At 35.4% G+C, this 17078-nt stretch overlaps 2 protein-coding genes and 1 long non-coding RNA gene across 7 annotated transcripts in view; 1 reads left to right on the forward strand and 2 right to left on the reverse strand.

Annotated features, from left to right (window-relative positions):
- LOC121377336 overlaps nt 1–13421 on the reverse strand; it is a 30431-nt gene extending 17010 nt beyond the window's left edge. Inside the window, exon 1 of one of the 4 annotated variants that reach the window (XM_041505283.1) lies at nt 13116–13421. In XM_041505283.1, coding sequence (XP_041361217.1) covers nt 13116–13232 — 117 coding nt within the window. In that variant the 5' untranslated portion in view covers nt 13233–13421. Of the gene's footprint in view, nt 1–3649; nt 3757–3877; nt 4103–13115 lie in introns of those variants that run through there. The other 3 variants (XM_041505284.1, XM_041505286.1, XM_041505285.1) reach the window with 3 other exon arrangements.
- Nucleotides 585–3755, reverse strand: LOC121377337. Its single transcript, XR_005958604.1, has 2 exons — nt 3179–3755; nt 585–1512 (listed from the first exon to the last, which is right to left on the reverse strand). It is a non-coding gene; the product is annotated as an uncharacterized LOC121377337 (long non-coding RNA).
- Nucleotides 13422–14978: 1557 nt separating the features above from the next.
- LOC121377546 (E3 ubiquitin-protein ligase DTX4-like) overlaps nt 14979–17078 on the forward strand; it is a 25124-nt gene continuing 23024 nt past the window's right edge. The window contains exon 1 of one of the 2 annotated variants that reach the window (XM_041505589.1): nt 14979–15076. The gene's annotated coding sequence lies outside the window, so the exon portion shown is untranslated. Of the gene's footprint in view, nt 15077–15242; nt 15316–17078 lie in introns of those variants that run through there. The other variant, XM_041505590.1, reaches the window with a different exon arrangement.

Consider the following 17078-nt stretch of genomic DNA (forward strand, 5'->3'; position numbering starts at 1 on the left):
TGCATACTCGGTATATACCGCGAAGCATCTGTCGAACAAAATTGGTTAAAAGCATGTTTGGTGATAGTTCACCAAGGTAACCATCTACAGTCCGTTTTTTAACATTTTGACATTTATTGGACCTCCGATGTTTACAAGTTTAACAGCAAAAACAAGCGTGCACTTTCCGCCCAATTTTCAGGCAGAATCGATACAATCATTGATGACTGAATCATGGATAGGTACCGCAGACATTTAAAAAAACAAAATTCTTTATGGTCATAGTTTCATTAAAACTGTTGCTCTTATTGAAAAAACATCACTATATTATCCAAATGAAGCAAAATAAAGTCATAGTAGCCTTGTACTTCTGTGACCAAACATGGCCGACATGACGATTTTAATTGTCGTTTACGTCCACTTTTGTAAATAAAAAAATAACAGAGATATTTCCGTTTTAAGCTTATAGATGTTACAAGCCATTATTAATGTTGCATCTCTGAAAATTTCAAGTGAAAATATAAAGGGTTACTATTATTTCTGATAACATATGTATTCTTGGGGTAGGTTCGAAACTGCTCCAAAATGACAAAAACACACAGACATCTTGGAATACGTAATTTAATGACATAATAATTTATGCAAATGTTACATCAGAATAACATTTTCAGTTCACATTTATTTACGCTTATACAATAATGTACATCCAGACCAATAATAAAAAGGAAAACGTAAAGGTTTAGATTGCAGATGGAAAGTGGATACACGTTACATGAAAAATAAGCTTCTTGTTTCAAAATATCAAAAAAAATTGAAGATATATATTTACCTAGACTCATAATAATATTGAATACTTGAAGATTTCAATAAAAGATGCAATAGAACTTATCATCTGTACTGGTCTTTTAACTCAAACCAGTAAAAACCTATCACACGACAAATGCCAATGCTTGGCCAATATGTTTAATCAATTTCTTACGTAACTATTTACATACTTTACACCTTCAGTGTTATTATATTAGAAACAAAGCAATGTAAGTAGCCATATTTCACCTTTGAAAGGAATGTCTAAACACTCATAAAATATCAGAAAGGTAAATTTCTATCCAGGAAAAATATCTCCAAAACATATTTTAGCAGCTAAAACACTGAAGGTACGAGACAGCAGTCACACATGTGCTAAATAATTTACTAAATGCAGCTATGATTATTTTGGTTCAATAAAGTGCTGTATAAAGACAAATTCAAACAATGAATTATTATAAATATAACTACACTGTATATACCACTTTGAATTATAATAAAATTTTATGGCCAGATCTACCAAATTCAGCATCCATGAAAGAGTATTAGTCTAAATTTGTCAATGAATTATTGTCACACACTTCATTTCTGTTCCAGGTTCTGTCACATAACAGCATCAAGCTTGAAGTATAATTGAATCTACTGAAAATTGTCTCATAACCATAGTGTACTCTCCCACTCCGTTTCCATTTCAGGTTTCTCCATAGACACACAGAGACTACAAATTTCCTGGAATAAAGAAAAATACTCATTATGACCATGACTATTTATCTTTTTGTTTCAAATATTGTAATTAGTTTGACATAATATTTGTAAATAGAAATATTCATTACATCAGATGAAACACACCTTCAAATGTTTTTTCTGTATGTAGTTATTTTCACCTGTTCAAAAGGCTACCAATAGTGCCACCTCACATATGCCAATTTTAAGCAGAAACTTAATGTTCAGCAGAGTTCTTCATTAAAAAAAAAAATGATTACCAGCATTAATAGAATTAAATCGTGAGACATTAGCTTTTTTATTTATAAATAGACTGAGAATTCAATTAAGGATTTTATTGGAATGTGTACAACTATTTTGCACATAAATGTAGAGGTGCATATCTTAGATACGGTAACTGTGAGCGTAACATACACTGTCATAATCTAATATTAAGTGTACTTATTAGATCAGAACGTGTCATTGTGGGATCATCTGTTATTCCTTAGCTGATGTGGAAGTATTCTCAACTGTATTATTAATTAGAATTTTTTTTAAATAATTATTACAGAGAACAAAATTTTGATTAGTGACAGTGCTATCAATTTAAGAATTGATTAGCAACTACTATTTAATGTTTTAGCATTGTATAGCTATATTTGAAACTTGCAGAGTGGATCGCGATGCTATACAAATGTTCACTGTATTACTAACTAAATATATATACTAATCTCATCTACTATACAGTTTAGTATTTTTTACAAATAATTAATTCTTTACCATTTTTAACAGTAATATTCATTGATGAAGTGATGAAAAAGTATAATTATATTTAGAATTTAATGTTACTTGGTTACCAAAAAAAAAACGGCCTCGGTGGCGTCGTGGCAGGCCATCGGTCTACAGGCTGGTAGGTACTGGGTTCGGATCCCAGTCGAGCCATGGGATTTTTAATCCAGATACCGACTCCAAACCCTGAGTGAGTGCTCCGCAAGGCTCAATGGGTAGGTGTAAACCACTTGCACCGACCAGTGATCCATAACTGGTTCAACAAAGGCCATGGTTTGTGCTATCCTGCCTTTGGGAAGCGCAAATAAAAGATCCCTTGCTGTTAATCGGAAGAGTAGCCCATGTAGTGGCGACAGCGGGTTTCCTCTTAGAATCTGTGCATGTGGTCCTTAACCATATGTCTGACGCCATATAACACCGTAAATAAAATGTGTTGAGTGCATCGTTAAATAAAACATTTCTTTCTTTCTTTGGTTACCAAAAAATTTAAGTTTGTGTCACAATGTGACAAGTTATGGTACCTGAAAAAATTTTTTCTTTAAAAAATGTATTTACAAATATAACAGACTTAAAAAGTACAAATGCTCTGTATTATACTTAATAATTTATTTCCATTGCATTAATACTATTCTTTTGTATAAAACTGAACCAGTCATATGCTAAACTCATTCAAATGATTTACATGAAAATAGATTTACATGAATAGTTATGCATTATCAAAAAGTTTTTTTAAAATCAACTTCAGCTATCAGAAACTGCTTAGACATCATGATAAGCAAAACATTATTTTAAGTTATTTTGAATTCAATATGCATTGTTTTCTAAAAATAACGCTTCAGTATGATATATATTCTACCCAAAAAGTTAATAATGGGTGGATAAATAATGACAAAGCATCAAATACGTTTAATTTTATGAAAATGTGTCCCTGCTGTGAAGTTCTGTATTTTCACTTTTGCGAAATATTTTCGATGTCAAATTAAACTAACTTGTTAGGGTTTTAAAATTACAAAAAAATATATATTTATGCTGTTTTATTATATTACTATAGATATTTATCAATATCTCAGTGAAATCGCCCTTTTTGGGGCAAAATAAAAAGTATTCAAAGTTTCACTTGCCTCAAAAAAAGTCTTTTTGTAGTCGTTCAAGTTCGGAAACAGGATATACATCAATCGGAAGATGTGTACTTGTCATAACAACCAAAGAAACGTGCAAAATCGCCATCAAAACAAGCGTATTCTGGCCTCGAACAACACCACCAGTTGTGAACCAAATTCGTAGCATTTCGGAATATGGGCGGCTGCGGTCGCTATCATGGAATTAATTATTTCGTGGCGAAATATGAGATGTAATAACAAATATAAACACTTACTGTATAAAGAAAACCTCCCGAGTTACGTTTTACGTATAAATAGACATTTTGTCCAAATAGTAATCCTGTATTAATCCAATTTTCAGTTACGAACAAAATCTCGAATATTCCCGCCGGCCATTATGAACATATTTAAAATTTTCAGGCGGAATCGATACAATCATTGAATCATAGAATTAATTATTTCGTGGCGAAATATGAGATGTAATAACAAATATAAACACTTACTGTATAAAGAAAACCTCCCGAGTTGCGTTTTACGTATAAATAGACATTTTGTTTAAATAGTAATCCTGCATTAATCCAATTTTCAGTTACGAGCAAAATCTCGAATATTCCCGCCGGCCATTATGAGCATATTTAAAATGTGATTGAAAACTGTTGGCGGAATCGGATTATTTTTATTATTATTCGTCTCGGGTTCACGAGTTTCTTCCACGATATGTAATGGAATATCACGTTTAATAAGAATAATGATGATAATAATAAATAAACTAATTAATGAATAATATTTTTTGTAAATCAATTAATAAATAATAAATTAAGTAATAATAACAACTAAATAATATAATTAAAAAATTATTAATACTTAATAAATAATAATATAATAATAAATTACTTAATGTTAGTAATTATTATAAATAAATAACATAATAAATAAATTATTGATTTAATAATAATAAATTAATTACTTAATTTAATTATTAACTGAATAAAAACGTGCTTTTTTCATTTATAAATGTGTCCTTTACACACACACACACACACACACACACACACACACACACACTTATATAGGCCTACACACAACACAGAGGGTGTTGGGGAGACAAACATAGAGAGATGAAACGGGGTGGCAAGAGATCACGCATTTGCTTGTTTCTTGTTGTTTTCTTGTTAATGTGCATTATTCGTAATTAATGTGCATTATTCGTAATTTAGTGTGCTTACCCGTGTTTAACACACATTGGTACGAGGCAGTTGTCTCAAGCAGCAGTTGTCACCAAGTCAAACTTATGAATTAATTACATTCAACAACACAGTTAATGTTCAAATGGTTAAGTAGGAATCAAAGTACACTTTGGTTTAGCCAATGTTCAGACAGCTAGGTACATGGCAGTTATCACAAGCAACAGTTGTCACCAAGTCACAGTTATACATTAATTATTACAATAAATGTTCATATGGTTGCGAGGCAATCCTCAACAACACAGTTAATGTTAAATTAGTTAAGTAGGAATGAATTATCACTAAAAGCAGTTGTCATCAACAGTATGGTTGAATCACAGCAGTGCAATACAACTTCACATGGTTGCGAGGCTATAGTAGCAACTCTTAACGTTTTCCACACCTATTATTGAAAGGTGCAAGACACATATCACAGGTGACGTTTACTACCACGTATCCATAATGTAATTTACAAATTTAGAAATTTTTCGATTCCAAATTTAATTTTATCTTGGCAGGGACATTGAGCAATGCAGGTAGAACAACATTAGCATCTAGCGCATTTGCAAATAGCATTTGTATCACATTGTCCACATTGTGTATCACCACCACTGCTGATACCTTCAAATTTATTCATCACATTTGCACGAATAGGCTACAAACGTGATTTGCATTCCGAACAAGCTCTGCCAAATCTTTTTCTGTGGTTTTTAAGACAGAGTAAAATGGTCGTATACGGTCATGGCATAACCTCTCCTTCCATCGCGTGCACATCTGCCAATTTCCTGCCAGTAGGACAACACCGAAATTGGGGCACCAACATGGACGACAATGTCTACGTCAGGTATATCGAGGCCCATGCCTAGGGCAACTGTCGCTATGGGGCATCTGGTGTTACTATTTTCAGACTTGAATGTGTCAGTGAAAATCATTATAACATTTTAGATACAACAGAGAGTTTAACTTTCATATTGTCTGTTTCCCCATTTCTTTGTGTGTCCGTTCACCTTTCCCCAGAACTTGCTATAAAAGATTAATATAAATATTATGAAAGATTAATGAAACTATCATAATCAATGATTTTTTAGGTTGTGGAGTTGGGGGTTGTGCAGGTTAATTATAAGAAATTTATAATATTGTTTTTTTTTTTTTTTAAATTGAATAAAACCCCTAAAATAACTAATAACCAGTAATTATAGCTAAAAAAAAAAAATAATAATAATAAAATAAAAAAAAAGTAAAAATTAATAATAAATAATTAAATAAACCCCTTAAAATAACTAATGACCTGCAATGATAATTAAACCAAGATATTTTTTTAAGAAAAAAAAAAGAGAAAAACCTTTGAAACGCATGTAAGTAATGGCCTGTAATAATATTTTTAAAAAATACTAAAGGAAATAATAATTTTAAAAAAAGGTAAATAAATGAAGACCTTAAAATAAGTAATGACCTGTACTGACAATCATTATTATTTTAATAATAATCAAAAAAAAAGAATAATACACCCCAAAACTTTAATGTGATAATATTAATAATGCATATAAAGCAACCCACACAAAGCACATATATAGAAACACAAATAACAAAATAAATAATCAATTCCATTCAGTTCCGTAATATTTCTTTTTCGTAAACTGCTCGATACGAATAATTCTCGTTCCGCAAAATTTTCATTCCGCATTTTCGATGTGCCAGGATAAAAATAATTTTCAAATGTAAAAATGTGTCATCTTCAAACATCTAATCCTGGAAAGGTTACCAAAGGTGCACTTAATATTTTTGTCTAAAATTTATTAAAATATGTTGTTGTACGTGTTAAAGCTCTTAAATAAAGCACATATGCCTGATTTTATTAAATCGTGATTGCAAATGGAAAATTCGATCCAATGGATGATAATGGATAAACGTTACGGCACAGCAATAAACATCACAATAATAAATATCGTGCCGGAGACGTTTATCTTGATGAACTAGTTTGGTGACTAAAAATCAACATTAAAAAACTTTCTCCATTTGTTTTCGCCAAATCGAAAATTATATTGCCAATTTTTTTTTTTTTTTCGTAATTTGCGACTTTGACGAACAACGGCGAGCCTAGCCCGAGTACTCTGACTGTAAGAGAGCTAGACGGACATTTGGACATAAACACGCTCTCATTACAGTCAGAGACCAACCTATGTCTTTTTTTGGCAATTCCTGACTACCAAATGGTAGGCAACGAGTCCCACTCTAATACCACAACAATCCTATGTTTGACGTCAAATACCTTTACATCAATCATTTTCGAGTTAAGTGATACAAAAAAATCCACATATTAATCACTAATACACATACTACAGAAAGAAACCCGACAGCACGGCGATCTATTTCGAGACGTAGACCACGTGATCGCGCACTGGGCGATTCCGCCTTGTGCAGCAGTTACAGGGGCCGTCTCATATCAAGCGAAGTTACAACATGGAAGAGTTGGCTAATGCCGTTTTGGGTGAATTTGGATTTCATTACGTCATTAAACCAAAACAATTACACATTATTGATTCCATTTTGAATTTGAAGGATACATTTGAGGTGTTATCGACAGGATACGGCAAAAGTATGTGCTACGTACTGCCATGAGATGACCCCTGTAACTGCAGCACAAGGCGGAATCGCCCAGTCTCGAAATAGATCGCCGAGCTTTGCAATTGTTGCGACGGAGTGTCACGAAGCGTAGCTGAATGTGGGTGCTGTCGGGTTTCTTTCTGTAGTATGTGTATTAGTGATTAATATGTGGATTTTTTTGTATCACTTAACTCGAAAATGATTGATGTAAAAGTATTTGACGTCAAACATAGGATTGTTGTGGTATTAGAGTGGGACTCGTTGCCTACCATTTGGTAGTCAGGAATTGCCAAAAAAAGACATAGGTTGGTCTCTGACTGTAATGAGAGCGTGTTTATGTCCAAATGTCCGTCTAGCTCTCTTACAGTCAGAGTACTCGGGCTACGGCGAGCCCTGCAAATGCAACAAACTCGTCATCTACCATGTTTTTGTTAGTGGAAACGTTTTGAGATTCTAGATACTTTGGGAAATTCCGTTATTTTTTCAAAGATTTGTTAATGGAACACAAACAATCATTAACATTGGATGCTTTTTAAATAATTTCTCAAAATTATGTATTTTGTTTCATGACACTGATAATTTATTTCTCGGAAATTTCCGTAAAGTTATCGTCCACGGAAAGTCCCGAAGTACAGTAAACAACGTACCGGTACGTACCACGACAGAAAAAAATACTGGTATATTGGTATACCGGTAATACCGCACACCTCTATCTGACATATTAAAGTTTGTCTTGTTTAACGACAATACTAGAGCACATTAATTAATTTATCATTGGCTAATCGAAGTCAAACATAAATTTGCTAATTCTGACTGGTAATTTTCAGAGTAAACCCTAAAAAATAGCAGTCTTTTGTATGCACATTCCCATACAAGCAGGACAGCACACAACGTGGCCTTTCATATAGTAGACATGAGGAACAGACTGGGACAAACAAAACCCAGCCCAGTGAGACCACCAAGGAGAGTCGATCCTAGTAACAACCTCAGCTGAGCACTCTACTAACTGGAGGCAGGATGCAGCCCAGTGGAAAAGCACTCACTTGATGTGCGGTAGGTCTGGGATCGATCCCCGTCGGTGCGCCCATTGGGCTATTTCTCGCTCCAGCCAGTGCTCCACAACTGGTATATCAAAGGCCGTGGTTTGTGCTATCCTGCCTGTGGGATGCCATGGTGCATATAAAAGATGATCCCTAGCTACTAATGGAATAATGTAGCGGGTTTCCTCTCTAAGACTACGTGTCAATATTACCAAATGTTTGACATCCAATAGTCGATGATTATTAAAATCAGTGTGCTCTAGTGGTGTTGTTAAACAAAACAAACTTAGTATATATCTACCAACTGAGCTAATTAACCCTGCCCAGAATCATGATAAAGGTTCAACCTCGAATTGTTTTGTTTAACGACACCACTAGAGCACACTGATTCATAATTAAATCATCAACTATTGGATGTAAAACATTTGGTAATTTTTACATACAGTCTTAGAGACAAAACACCTATACTGTTCCACTAGTAGCAAGAAGAAGTTTGTTTTGTGTAACGACACCGCTAAAGCACATTGATTAATTAATCATCGGCTATTGGATGTCAAATTGATATGTACCATCCCACAAACAGGATAGCACATACCACGGCCTTTGATATGTTACAGTTGTAGTGCACTGGCTCGAACGAGAAATATACCAATAGGCCCACTGACAGGGATCGATCCTAGACTGACCACACATCAAGCAAGTGCATTACCACTGGGCTACATCTCACCCTGTTCTCCGCTACAAAGACAAAGTTGTTTATAATGAAAATTAGGGAATAACTATGTTGTATTTGACCAAATTGATGTCAAGACTTTGATTTGTTGTTATTTTTTACAAATCAATTAAACGTCGAAAATCAATTAACTGACCAAGGAAATGTTTTATTTAACGATGCACACAACACATTTTACTTATGGGTATATGAGCTACTCTTATCAATTAGCAACAACGGATATTTTATATCCACCATCCCACAGACAGGATAGTACATACCACAGCCTTTATTACACCAGTTGTAGAGCACTGGCTGGAATGAGAAATAGCACAATAGGTCCATCAACGGGGATCGATCCTAAATCGATCGTGCATCAGGCAAGCACTATACCACTGAGCTATGTCCTGCCCTCTTTGGAATAATCCCCAGAGTAATGGAAAATTTACTTGTTATTTTTAGATATGTGTGCATGCTCTCAAGTTAGTGCCAGCTACAAGATAGACTTGGCAAATGGTGATTTTGTCCCAGAAGAATAAAGCTAATTAACTAGACCCATTGCATGGAATGATATATGAAGAGGGGCACAAACTCCAGTGGGGAGGGGCACAAAACAAATTCGTATCATTATTTATATTGATTAGGACAACAAAAAACCCACATACATTTTCGTCTTCAAGTAAGGGATACAGGGCCCCCACTTCCTAAGGGTGTGTTAAACATGATTAATTTTTGCCATAACCCTGAATGTTAAAAAGTAATCTACTAGATAATTTCACTCCAATAATCCCACGATTTCAAGACTTAAAAAATATATATATATATATGCTGTGTTTGTAATAATATATATATGCTGTGTTTGTAATACATTTTCAGCTTTATGTTTAAGAAAGGCTTCGTAAGACCCAAAACCACTGAAGCTGGATCTGGCACTGTCACAATATAGCGCACGTCCTATGTCGTCTGCTGTCAGATCTGCAGTATGTGCAGGCTCAGACGCAGTGTGTTTTGTTACGTGGATGCAGTGCAGGTTGTTTTTTCCCATTGGTACATGTATCATTATACTTGTAAAAGACCCAGGCCTAGACATAGATCTGGGGGCGGGATTTAGCTCAGTCGGTTGAGTGTTCATCTGAGGTGCTTGCATCACAGGATCGAACCACCTCAGTGGATACGTTCAACTGATTGTTTTTTCTCATTCCAACCAGTGCACCACAACTGCTCAGAGGCTGTGGTACATGTATGTGTTTTCCTGTCTGTGGGAAAGTGCATATAAAAGATCCCTTGCTGCATTAGGAAAAATGTAGCGGGTTTTCTCTGATGACTACAAGTCAGAATTAACAAATGTTTGACATCCAATAGCCGATGATTAATTAATCAATGTGATCTAGTGGTGCCGTTAAACAAAACAAATTTCTTTTTTTTTTTAGACACAGCTCTGGAATGTTTTGGGCTCAACTCTTTGGTCAATTTTACGAACTGATAGTATTACTTACGAGGTGTTCCGAAAATTTTGTTTTGTTTAACGACACCACTAGAGTACATTGATTATTAATCATCGGCTATTGGATGTCAAACATTTTGACATATAGTCTTAGAGAGAAAACCCACTACATTTTTTCATTAGTAGCAAGGGATCTTTTATATGCACCATTCTACAGACAGGATAGCACATACCACAGCCTTTGATATACTAGTCGTGGTGCACTGGCTGGAATGAGAAATAGCCCAATGGGCCCACCGATGAGGATTGATTCCAAACCTGACCGCGCATCAAGCGAGCACTTTACCACTGAGGTGTTCCGAACGTCTAGTACTCCAGAAATGGCATTCCATGTTAATTATAAAAATAATAATATGAAAGTTACACATTATGGTTGCCTGTCAGATTATCTTTGTAAAATTTGAACTCGCCCTTAGCCAATAAAAGGCAACTGTTAATTTTCAACCCTGATATAACCATCCAAATGTCTATCTAGCTCTCAAATGGCAGAGTAGGCCTACTTGGGCCAGGTAGAATAATAGATTTTGTCCTATAAAAGCTATAGTTATAGTGTGGCATAGCGTGGGTTGCCAGAGCCCGGGGCAAGGCAAATATTGTGCCCCCTAACCAGTGTATCGTTAGCACTCCTCAAGTCCCTTCCACCAGGGCAACCACCCTGGTGGCCCAGCCCACGCTACGCCACTGCTATAGTATATGGTATGAAAAAACTGATGCACAATTATAGAAAATCAAATCATTTATTTATTTATATATGGATCATATAAAAATGGCACGGTATACATTGGACAATATAATAAGAATATAAAATGGTTAAATCAGATACATAGTAATAGTAATGATGACAATCATTATATATATACATGTAATAGTTATACGATATGTAGGCCTACATGTATATGTATGTAGTGTGTATAGGCATATGTGTTAATTCAAGTTGGTGTTGTAGTAGAGGGTCTGGTAAGTTCATTTCATAACAGAATTGGCCAACAGTTGGAGTTACCTGTTCTGGGCTGTTAAAAAGGAAAACACATTTTTCCAGTTCAGACAGAAATGTGAACTCGTAACATATTTGACCGACTTTATAATACAGTATTTTTCTTAAATGCATATTTATTGGACAAAGAGTTAAAAAATTAATCTCATCTTCTGGTTCTTTTTGGCACAGCCGGCAGATATGCTCTTTTCTATGGATATTCCTATAATGTCCAATCTCCATTTCCAGTCTGTGAGCACATAGACAAAGTTTAGTGAGAGCTTGTCTAAAATTGGTATTTTTGATATATTTCAAGTAATTTGCCATTTCATCTTTGTTTTTAATGTTTTAATATTTGCAGCTTTTCAGAGTTGTTCTGTAGCTTAGTTTTAAAGTGTTCGTAATATTTGTCATTAAGGATTTTGCTTACGTAACTAGAGTTTGGTTTTGGTGAATTTTAGTGTTAGTTAATAGACTTTTGTCAATGTTGTTACTATCAAGCATATCTTGTAAATAAGCATGCCAGCCTATTTTGTGTTGTGTTTGTAGCTCTTTGCTACAGGATACTGCATCATACAGTATAGATCTTGATTCTTCTACATTTTCTAGGTACATAAAATATAATTTTATAAATATTTGCTTGCATGTTATTTATAAGTGGGTAGCGCCCCTGTTCACTTCAGTAGTAATTGTTAACACTGTTTCATGGGACTTGAAGATTAATTTTACAGAATTGTATATTATGTAATTTTTCAAAGGAAAGAAAGAAAGAAATGTTTTATTTAACAATGCACTCAACACATTTTATTTACGGTTATATGGTGTCAGACATATGGTTAAGGACCACACAGATTTTGAGAGGAAACCCACTGTCGCCACTACATGGGCTACTCTTTCCAATTAGCAGCAAGGGATCTTTTATTTGCACTTCCCACAGGCAGGATAGCACAAACCATGGCCTTTGTTGAACCAGTTATGGATCACTGGTCGTGCAAGTGGTTTACACCTACCCATTGAGCTTTGCGGAGCACTCACTCAGGGTTTGGAGTCGGTATTTGGATTAAAGATTCCATGCCTCGACTGGGATCCGAACCCATTACCTACTAGCCTGTAGACCGATGGCCTAACCACGACGCCACCGAGGCTGGTCTGTTTTTTTCAAAGGGTTCTGACTCTAATATGCCAAATAATTTGTATTGGTTGAGTTTGTTTAGTTTGCCATGCAGTTCCGTGCCCCATACTTCCGAGTTATAAAGTAGAATAGGTTTAATTAGTGTATCAAACAGTTGATTATATATATGTGGGGTTGGATTGACACCCGAGAAAGCTTGGTGTAATCTGAAGAGTGCTTTTGATCCCTTATTACTAAGTAGGCCTACACTTTTAGTTTCAGTAAAGTTTCCAACCCAGGTTTTGTTTTTAAAATGTTATTGTTATCTAGGTAGAGTGTAGTAGTTGTGGGGCTTTTCCCTTTTTGTATGATCATAAAATTAGATTTTGAATGGTTTATATTCAGGTGTCATAGCTTACAAAAGTCATCAAGACTATTAAGACATTCCTGTAGGCCTTGTGGGGTTTCAGATGAAAGGAGGAGGTCGTATAGAGGTACGAAATGACTTTTATATAATATTACTCTGGATCAAAATGACAAAAATTGGTTATAAAAATCTACAACACAAATTTACCTGCCACCATTCCACACATATGAACGCCAAGTCAAAGGCGAAGTATAAGGGCTGTCCCATAACGGAGAATATCCACTGGATTATTTTTACCGCCGCGCCTATCAAATTAACCCCCATGGCATGAGTTTACGCTTTCAAGGCTTTGACTGTTATTTTCGTTTGTTGTAATGTCAGGCCCAATGTATCATTACTATCGTAAATAAGAAACTTACAGTACAGCTGAACGGATTACCCATTGCACATTATTTAAAATAAAATATGAAAATCTATCGGTCCACTTGTCAATTTTGATATTGACAATTTCCGGGTATTCGTCTAGTTTCGGTTTCGATTAGGCCTAATTGCTTAATCTGCTAGCTTTGCATGTCGTGAAAAGTTGCAACTGGGCAAGTCCGTGGCGTATTAACCAATTTAAATGGTGAGTTTATTTTAGAATTAAAATGTTCTTCGATTAGGACTACGTATGTCACCACAAATCTACCAAAGCTGGCAAAGGTGATTAGCGTACTGGGTGTATTCGATTGTTCGTTTGGCGTCATTCCAGGTGGCGATGAATCCGGGTCGTTTCGCCCTTATTTCCGTTCGCCCCGAGTCATTTCGCCCTTAGAATGAGTCGTTTCGCCCTCCATTATGAGTCGTTTCGCCCCTATGTATTGGGGTGATTTTAGTATGCAAAATGTGGTATATAAAAATAATTTTACCCATAATTTTGTCGTAATAGTCACCTAACAGGCAACAAGATTGTAGACTTAAACGTAAAGTCCGAAACAAAATGTGGACAACTACAATACATTGCTCCTACCTTTATTTTTTGTTAGATTTTACCCACATTTTGTCCAGACAGAAATCTTGAAAAAAACAATTACAATGGCATGGATTCCACATACTAGATGATAACCATGTCACCTGTATCGACTTCGCTGAGATCACATAGGGCAAAAAGCATGTAATTTTGTGCCGGCTGCCATTTTGACTTTTTATGGAATATTCTACAAGAGGGGTGAAAGGATATGACTTAATCTAACAACCGTTGAATGTAATAACATGTTATGATATAAATGCAAATGTGATGACGTCATATTATTTTATTATTATTAATATTATTTGATTGTTTAAAGATACCACTAGAGATCATTGATTTTATATTAATATTTTAGAATATTTCACCCCTCTTGAAGAGTATTCCATAAAAAAACCAAATGGCAGACAGCAGAAAACTGCATGTATTTAAATGTAAACTGAAGCAAATGGACCTTTTAATATTTCATCATAAATCTTCTTCAGCATAGATGTAAACATGACACGTCAATGGATATTACAGAGGCCAATTTCGCAAAATTGCAAAAAAACCAAATGGCAGACAGCAGAAAACTGCATGTATTTAAATGTAAACTGAAGCAAATGGACCTTTTAATATTTCATCATAAATCTTCTTCAGCATAGATGTAAACATGACACGTCAATGGATATTACAGAGGCCAATTTCGCAAATTTGCAAAAAAAGCGCCCCCCCCCCCCCCCCCCACACACACACCAAAGCACTTTATAACTAATATGTCCTATCGACAATATCATTGTGTAGGCTAGGCTTTGTACTTATTAATATAAAATACATCAGGCCCGTAGGAACTGGGATGGTGTGAGGGGAGGGGTTCTTTAAAATATTGCACATAATAACATATATATATAAATGGTGCTTATGGTTGATAAAGGGTTACAAATTGATAACCTATATCTGATTTGCAACACGTAAACAAATTTATTCATCATTCACAAACATAAACATGAGGGCGAAACGACCCTGTATAGAGGGCGAAACGACCTGGTATGGGGGCGAAACGACACGGGGCGATCGGGAATAAGGGCGAAACGACCTGATACCGGTGGCGATAGTCAACCAGGAAACATTGCAAAGAAAAAGAAAAAAAAGGATGTAGAAATAGTATGGATCGTGATACACTGTAAGTAATTTCGTTATAGGTAATTTAAATTTTAAAAATAAAATCATTGGACCAAAGCAAAACGCGTGTAAATTCAAACAGAGAAAGATGCGTATTTGTGGGTCAAGTTGACCTTTGACTTGAGAAGATTGCACAATTTACAGTTAGCTCCCTTGCATCACAAAATATTACCTGAGAAACTTCTGGGCAGCAAGCATTCACTATTCATCCAAAACATGCCAAAAGTCAGGATATTTCAGGTGGGCATTTGGTAAAATTGTTATTCAAATTAATTATAGATTGCAAACAAATTATTTCTTTATTTTTAATGTTATTAAAGGGTATAAAATTAGATTTTTTCAGACAACCAATACTCAGTTTTACTGGCAATAATGAATAGGCTAGTTCACCAAGGTAAACATTTAGCAAATGATTTACGGTCTGTTTTTTTAACATTTTGACATTTATTGGAATGGCACAGCAATAAACATCACAATAATAAATATCGTGCCGGAGACGTTTATCTTGATGAACTAGCAATAGGCCTATGTCGTTCGTGTGTTTGTATAGCCCGAGTACTCTGACTGTAAGAGAGCTAGACGGACATTTGGACAGTTATACACTCTCATTACAGTCAGAGATCAACCTATGTATTTTTTTGGCAATTCCTGACAACCAAAAAGTTGGCAAAGATTCCCGCTCTAATACCACACCAATCCTATGTTTGACGTCAAATACCTTTACATCGATCATTTTCGAGTTAACTGATAAAAAAAAAGCCACATATTAATCACTAATACACATACTACAGAAAGAAATCCGACAGCACCCACATTCAGCTACGCTTTGTGACACTCCGTCGCCATAATTACAAAGCTCGGCGATCTATTTCGAGACGTAGATCACGTGATCGCACACTGGGCGATTCCGCCTTGTGCAGCAGTTACAGGGGCCGTCTCATACCAAGTGACGTTACAATGAAGTTACACTAATCTAAAACTCGTAAAAGTAACACACACACACACAGAGAAACAATATTATATTCACCTTTTCTCCAGGTGAAAAAGTCTTTGATCTGCGACTGGTATGCCTGCTTGGCGTGTGCACCACTCTCTGTCGCTTTGGTGTTTGTCGGGCACTTGGGGTGGCTGGCAGTTTTGTGGCTATGTATGAGCCTGGGTTTTTTAACTTTTTAAAATTTTATCTCCACAGTTGACAATTGTTTAGTTTTTTGTGTCCAAGGAACGAATCGTCAAACTACATTGGAGACAGACGAATAATTCTTTTTCGGGAGTGACAGTTACATCAAAAACATCATTTAATGTCTGTGCAGCACTGGGCCCACCTTTGAATTGTGTACAAATTCCTGTTCTACGCAACCGTCCACTTTTATCCTTGAAACGTTCTTTACAGCATGCACATTCTATTGCAGAAACACAAAAAGAAACTAATCCATGTTGTAACGTCGCTTGGTATGAGACGGCCCCTGTAACTGCTGCACAAGGCGGAATCACCCAGTGTGCGATCACGTGATCTACGTCTCGAAATAGATCGCCGAGCTTTGTAATTATGGCGACGGAGTGTCACAAAGCGTAGCTGAATGTGGGTGCTGTCGGATTTCTTTCTGTAGTATGTGTATTAGTGATTAATATGTGGATTTTTTTTTATCAGTTAACTCAAAAATGATCGATGTAAAGGTATTTGACGTCAAACATAGGATTGGTGTGGTATTAGAGCGGAAATCTTTGCCAACTTTTTGGTTGTCAGGAATTGCCAAAAAAATACATAGGTTGATCTCTGACTGTAATGAGAGCGTATAACTGTCCAAATGTCCGTCTAGCTCTCTTACAGTCAGAGTACTCGGGCTAATGTTTGTAGTGTTTACACGAACAATGTTCTTCAGTAAATCAAAAGAAGTTTATTTTGTTTAACAACACCACTAGGAGCACATTGATTTATTAATCATCGACTATTGGAAAATTTGGATGTCAAACATATGGTCATTTTGACACAGTCATAGAGA

The sequence above is a fragment of the Gigantopelta aegis genome, chromosome 7 (genome assembly GCF_016097555.1).
Source record: "Gigantopelta aegis isolate Gae_Host chromosome 7, Gae_host_genome, whole genome shotgun sequence".
NCBI lineage: Eukaryota > Metazoa > Mollusca > Gastropoda > Neomphalida > Peltospiridae > Gigantopelta > Gigantopelta aegis.